Source organism: Panthera uncia (assembly GCF_023721935.1).
Source record: "Panthera uncia isolate 11264 chromosome A1 unlocalized genomic scaffold, Puncia_PCG_1.0 HiC_scaffold_17, whole genome shotgun sequence".
Taxonomy (NCBI): domain Eukaryota; kingdom Metazoa; phylum Chordata; class Mammalia; order Carnivora; family Felidae; genus Panthera; species Panthera uncia.
In genome coordinates, this window is record NW_026057577.1 from 8,184,309 (window position 1) to 8,190,862 (window position 6,554).

The 6,554-nt window shown below is 45.4% G+C and overlaps 1 protein-coding gene across 1 annotated transcript; it reads left to right on the top strand.

The window, feature by feature from the left end:
* Window positions 1-1,165: 1,165 nt before the first annotated feature.
* On the top strand, window positions 1,166-2,132 carry LOC125935378 (olfactory receptor 1D2-like). Its single transcript, XM_049649021.1, has one exon. The coding sequence runs from the start codon at window positions 1,191-1,193 to the stop codon at window positions 2,130-2,132; it is 942 nt and encodes a 313-aa protein (XP_049504978.1). The 5' UTR covers window positions 1,166-1,190.
* Window positions 2,133-6,554: the final 4,422 nt, after the last annotated feature.

Here is a 6,554-nt window from a genome sequence, read left to right on the forward strand (position 1 = left end):
TTTTAACATGTCAGAAAATAGATGTCTTGTAAAACATTAAGGGTCTAAACCAAATAAATACACCTGCAGGCTGTGTCTGGCTTACAGAGCCCGTTTGTTCCTCTGGTCTACAGTGGTCACAGGTCCTGGATCACACAGACCAGGAACACACAATTCCTCCTCCTTCATATAGTCAAAGAAATTCCTGTTGACACAGAGCCTTGGACTTGTCTAGGACTCAGCACTGCCTCCTTTTCACTCTGCTCACTTAGCAGCCCCTTCAAGTTAGGCTTTAAGCCACAATTTTATTTACTAAATGCATTCATTAGTCACAGCAAAACACTTCTCATCCAACATAGTGTCCGTGTAGCTTTTGCTGGTAGATTTTTGGTGTGCAACACCTTTGTGAAAGTTCATTCTTTGACTACTTTGTTGAGCACTGACCACGTGCTGATTATTGTCCAGGCACAGGGCACACAACAGACAGCGGCGTGGACACATGTTCTTAGAAGGGCACAGCCTCATGGGGAAAACACACTATAAACCAGTTAACTAACAAATGAGATAACCTCCTACAGAGGTACAAAGGTGATAAATCAGCCATGTGAAGGTCCAGGTGGAGAGAATGCCAGGCCAAGAACAACCAGTGCAAAGGCCCTGCCTGGAGGCGAGAAGGGCATGAAGTCCCGTGTGGCTGGCAGGACATGCAGTCAGACAAGCAAGTGAGAACCAGGGCAGGAAGGCCTGGTCAACTGAAGAGGACATGATAGCTGAATCAAAGTCAAAGATTCAGTGACGCTGCTCCCAGCACACAGCACCTAAGACCAACCAGGTAGGCCCTTGGTAGCAAGACAGTAGAGGCACAGGACAGGCTCCGGATTCAGATCATGGGTGCCACTTGCTATCCACGTGGTCTTGAGCAAACTACTTAATCTGAGTCTCAGTTATTTCATCTGAAAGTGGAAATCATAAAAGTCACTGTTTTGTGGGGACTAAGAGAGACAGTACCCACGAAGTCCTTCGTATGGTGGCACGCAATAAAAAAACACTTGATAAAGAGCAGCAATTATTACAGGTACAAAACTCTGCTCACTTATCTGATTACAAATAACCTTTGATCTGATTCTTAACACACAGCAGGTCCAGGCTCTGCTGGGATTTCATCCTCCCCCTTGTGTGTGGAGCCTGTCACCTCCCTGAGCTACGGTGGGATGTCCAGGGGGAAGGAGAATGGGACAGGAGTCACCGAGTTCCTCCTGCCTGGCCTCACTGGTGACCCAGAGCAGCAGCGAATCCTCTTCTGGCTCTTCCTGTGTACATACTTGGTCACTGTGGCTGGGAACACACTCATCATCCTGGCCATCGGCTCCGATCCCCGCCTGCACACCCCCATGTACTTCTTCCTTACCAATCTCTCCTTTGTTGACATCTGCTTCACCACCAACCTGATCCCCAAGCTGTTGGTCAACCACATAGCAGGAACATGGACAATCTCTTACCCCCATTGCCTGACCCAGATGTACTTCCTCATCTCCTTTGCCAACCTGGACACCTTTCTGCTGGCTGCCATGGCCCTGGACCGTTACGTGGCCATCTGCAAGCCCCTGCAGTACTACGCCATCATCACCCCCCAGCTCTGTCGGGGATTGACCGCACTCATGTGGACGTGCTCTGGCCTCATCTCCCTAGTCCACACGCTCCTCATGAACAGACTGACATTCTGCTCCTATGCCCGCGAGATCTCACACTTCTACTGCGATGCCTACCTGCTGATGAAGATCGCCTGCTCGGACACGCGTGTCAATCGGCACGTGTTCTTAGGTGCTGTGGTCCTGTTTGTGGCCCCCTCTGCACTCATTGTGGTCTCCTACATGTGCATAGCTGCAGCTGTCCTCCGGATTCCCTCCACCCCAGGAAGGCGCAAGGCATTTTCCACATGCAGCTCCCATCTGTCTGTGGTCATCGTTTTCTATGGAACTATCCTGGGGGTATATATTCGACCCCCCAACTCCTTCTCAGCTCAGGACACGGTAGCAACCATCATGTACACAGTGGTGACCCCTATGCTAAACCCCTTTATCTACAGCCTGAGGAACCAAGACATGAAGAAGGCTATAGGAAGTCTCTTCAGCAGGAGCTCAAAATCTTCTTAGTGATGGTGAGCACTGGGCTGATATCTGGAGAGGTCCAGGATGTCAGAAAACAGAACACAATAGCACCATTGACTCAATAATACCCACTTCCACACACTGAAAGATTATTTTCTGAGATGAAAAAGGCTAAAATTAGAGGAAATTTATATACTCTGTGTATATATTCTTCTATCTCTGAGAAACTCAGTCTCCTTCCAGTTCTTTCCTCTACCATCCCTAAGGTAGGACTATCATCCCCATGCTTCTAAGGTGGTTGCTGGGGCTCCATCCATCTCTTCCTATCCCAGGCAGGGAGCATGAGGGGAAGAAAGCCAAAACACTTGCCACTTGGAAGGGCTTTCTCAGCAGCTCCACACAGCTTCTTCTGCTCATCTCTCAAATATTTCCCTCCAATTGCATGGCAGGCTGGGAAACGTAGTTTAGTTATTTTGTGCTGCTGCTGTTGTTTTGGTTAGACTTAAACACACCACCACCTCCAGTAAAATAGGGTTCTCCTGGAAAGGAAGATGGGATGGATAATGGGCAGATAACTGGCAAGTGTGCAACAATACTCAAGACTTACTTTGCACATTTTATAGATGTGAAGTCACTTAGTGACTTTAGGAAAATAAACCTAAAATATAGGTTTTATATTATTGACCCCCTCTGGAGGGAGACTGTGTCAGGAAAAAAACCTCATATGCTCCCACACTGCTAAAGCTGTGACATTAGCAGAAAGACCGCACAATTCTACACATCAGAGTGATGTCCCTCTTGCAGGGAGCACAGCAAAAAAGTGAAAGGAGAGTTCATGACATTCAGTTTTTGTGACTTTAATTGTTCCCAAGGGATGGGTTAGCTTTCATCTTGAATGGTTTTTTTCTGTGTGTGTGTGGAAAATTAATATTGGAAGTGTGGAAAGTTAACAAAAGGAACACCACCACCCCCTCCCACAACACCCCCACCCTACTTACAATGGGGTTGGGGAACTCCCAGCAGGGGGAGCTCTCACACCCAACTACTGCTGGTCAATTGCAGCCCCTACTAGTTTGACTACTGCTTTACTACCCCAGTGGGAGCAAGAAAGGTTGTCCACCTCTCCACAACCCACCCCCCCTACCGCAACAGCCCAGCCAATGAGAGACTGTCACAGCTCAGCGAATGAGAAGCTACCATACCTCGAACTCCCAGTTGGAAGTCCCAATGGACTTTTTGTTTACAACAGCCCCTCCTAACTCCACCTTTCCTCTATAAAAGGGAGGTCCTCACCTTTGTTCTTCAACTGTCCCATGGTTTTACCATAGCTTGCTCCTCCCAGTTGCAAGTCTCTACTCCCAATTAAACCCATTTTTTGCTGGCAAAATAACTGGCAGTTTTATTTTGAAAGTTAACAGAAGAAAGTTCATATTGTTCAAGCTGTGCAAAATATTATATTGATATATGTATGTGTGTGTTAAAGCACAAAGTATTTTAAAAATAATAAAACAATAAGGCATTAGAGTCCAATATCAGCTGATGGGTTTTAAAAGGCCTTGGTAGAGAACATGTTTCTAGGCTCAACATACAATTAATTGAGTGATTTGACTGCATGAGACTTCTTTAGAGAAAAATTAATAAACACCTACCATAGAAATGAAAAGATGAATGACAAGAACATGTGCAAGTCACAGGACAGAAGGTTATTCTACACCTACACAACACACACACACACACACACACACACACAAAATGACAGAGGCTAGAAACAGTAATATGCAAACATGGTCATCATCACTGAAAACTCAAATAAATGGAAAAATAAAATAATCCCAATGTGCCCATTTTTTCTGATGTGACAATTTAAAAATTTTTTTAAATATTTATTTTTGAAGGAAAGAGAGACAGAGTGTGAACAGGGGAGGGGCAGAGAGGGAGACACAGAATCCAAAACAGGCTCCAGGCTCTGCACTGTTAGTGCAGAGCCCGAAGTGGGGCTCAAACTCACGAACGGCGAGATCATGACCGGAGCTGAAGTCAGTTGCTTAACCGACTGAGCCACCCAGGTGCCCCTTGATGTGATGGTTTTTAAAGAGAGAATATGCAACTACTAGGTATTTATCCAAGGGATACAAGTGTGCTGTTTCGAAGGGGCACATGCACCCCAATGTTTACAGCAGCACTATCAGCAATAGTCAAAGTATGGAAAGAGCCCAAATATCTATCAATGGATGAATGGATAAAGAAGATGTAGATATATGCAGAGAAGATGGCGGTGTAGGAGGACGCTGGGCTCACTGCGCGTCCTGCTGATCACTTAGATTCCACCTACACCTGCCTAAATAACCCAGAAAACCACCAGAAGACTAGCAGAACGGAGTCTCCGGAGCCAAGCGCAGACGAGAGGCCCACGGAAGAGGGTAGGAAGGGCAGAGAGGCGGTGCGTGCTGCACGACTGTCGGGAGGGAGCCAGGGCTGAGGGGAGGCCCACGGGCCAAGCAGAGACCCCGAGTCTAGCTTGCAAAAGCAGAGGAGCCGGACGGAGTGTGTTCCGACAGCAAGCGGGACTTAGCATCTGGGAGGTCATAAGTTAACAGCTCTGCTCGGAAAGCGGGAAGGCTGGAGGACAACGGGAGGGAGAGTTGCTGAGCCCCGGGATGACAGAGCTCAGTTTGGCGGAGAACAAAGGCACTCGCCAGCGCCATCTCCCTCACCCATCCCCCAGCCAAAATCCCAAAGGGAACCAGTTCCTGCCAGGGAACTTGCTGGCACAGGGCAAACACCCAACGCTGTGGTTCTGCAGAGCCACCTCTCTGGGAGCGGGTCTGACTCCCTCCCGCTGCCAGAGGGCCCCTCCTGAAGTGGATCACCTAAGGAGAAGCGAGCTAAGCCTGCCCCTCCTGCTCCCGTGCACTTTAAATTAAAGGCTGTAACAAGAGATGAAGAAGGGCATTATATAATAATCACAGGGTCTATCCATCAGGAAGAGCTAACAATTATAAATGTCTATGCGCCGAATACCGGAGCCCCCAAATATATAAAACAATTACTCATAAACATAAGCAACCTTATTGATGAGAATGTGGTAATTGCAGGGGACTTTAACACCCCACTTACAGAAATGGATAGATCATCTAGACACACGGTCAATAAAGAAACAAGGGCCCTGAATGATACATTGGATCAGATGGACTTGACAGATATATTTAGAACTCTGCATCCCAAAGCAACAGAATATACTTTCTTCTCGAGTGCACATGGAACATTCTCCAAGATAGATCATATACTGGGTCACAAAACAGCCCTTCATAAGTTTACAAGAATTGAAATTATAGCATGCTTACTTTCAGACCACAATGCTATGAAGCTTGAAATCAACCACAGGAAAAAGTCTGGAAAACCTCCAAAAGCATGGAGGTTAAAGAACACCCTACTAACGAATGAGTGGGTCAACCAGGCAATTAGAGAAGAAATTTAAAAATATATGGAAACAAACGAAAATGAAAATACAACAATCCAAATGCTTTGGGACGCAGCGAAGGCAGTCCCAAGAGGAAAATACATTGCAATCCAGGCCTATCTCAAGAAACAAGAAAAATCCCAAATACAAAATCTAACAGCACACCTAAAGGAAATAGAAGCAGAACAGCAAAGGCAGCCTAAACCCAGCAGAAGAAGAGAAATAATAAAGATCAGAGCAGAAATAAACAATATAGAATCTAGAAAAACTGTAGAGCAGATCAACGAAACCAAGAGTTGGTTTTTTGAAAAAATAAACAAAATTGACAAACCTCTAGCCAGGCTTCTCAAAAAGAAAAGGGAGATGACCCAAATAGATAAAATCATGAATGAAAATGGAATGATTACAACCAATCCCTCAGAGATACAAACAATTATCAGGGAATACTATGAAAAATTATATGCCAGCAAATTGGACAACCTGGAAGAAATGGACAAATTTCTAAACACCCACACTCTTCCAAAACTCAATCAGGAGGAAATAGAAAGCTTGAACAGACCCATAACCAGCGAAGAAATTGAATCGGTTATCAAAAATCTCCCAACAAATAAGAGTCCAGGACCAGATGGCTTCCCAGGGGAGTTCTACCAGACATTTAAAGCAGAGATAATACCTATCCTTCTCAAGCTATTCCAAGAAATAGAAAGGGAAGGAAAACTTCCAGACTCATTCTATGAAGCCAGTATTACTTTGATTCCTAAACCAGACAGAGACCCAGTAAAAAAAGAGAACTACAGGCCAATATCCCTGATGAATATGGATGCAAAAATTCTCAATAAGATACTAGCAAATCGAATTCAACAGCATATAAAAAGAATATTCACCATGATCAAGTGGGATTCATTCCTGGGATGCAGGGCTGGTTCAACATTTGCAAATCAATCAACGTGATACATCACATTAATAAAAGAAAAGATAAGAACCATATGATCCTGTCAATCGATGCA

Coding starts and splice junctions, on each gene's coding strand:
- LOC125935378 (XM_049649021.1), top strand. CDS start 1,191: ATGTCCAGGGGGAAGGAGAATGGGACAGGAGTCACCGAGTTCCTCCTG.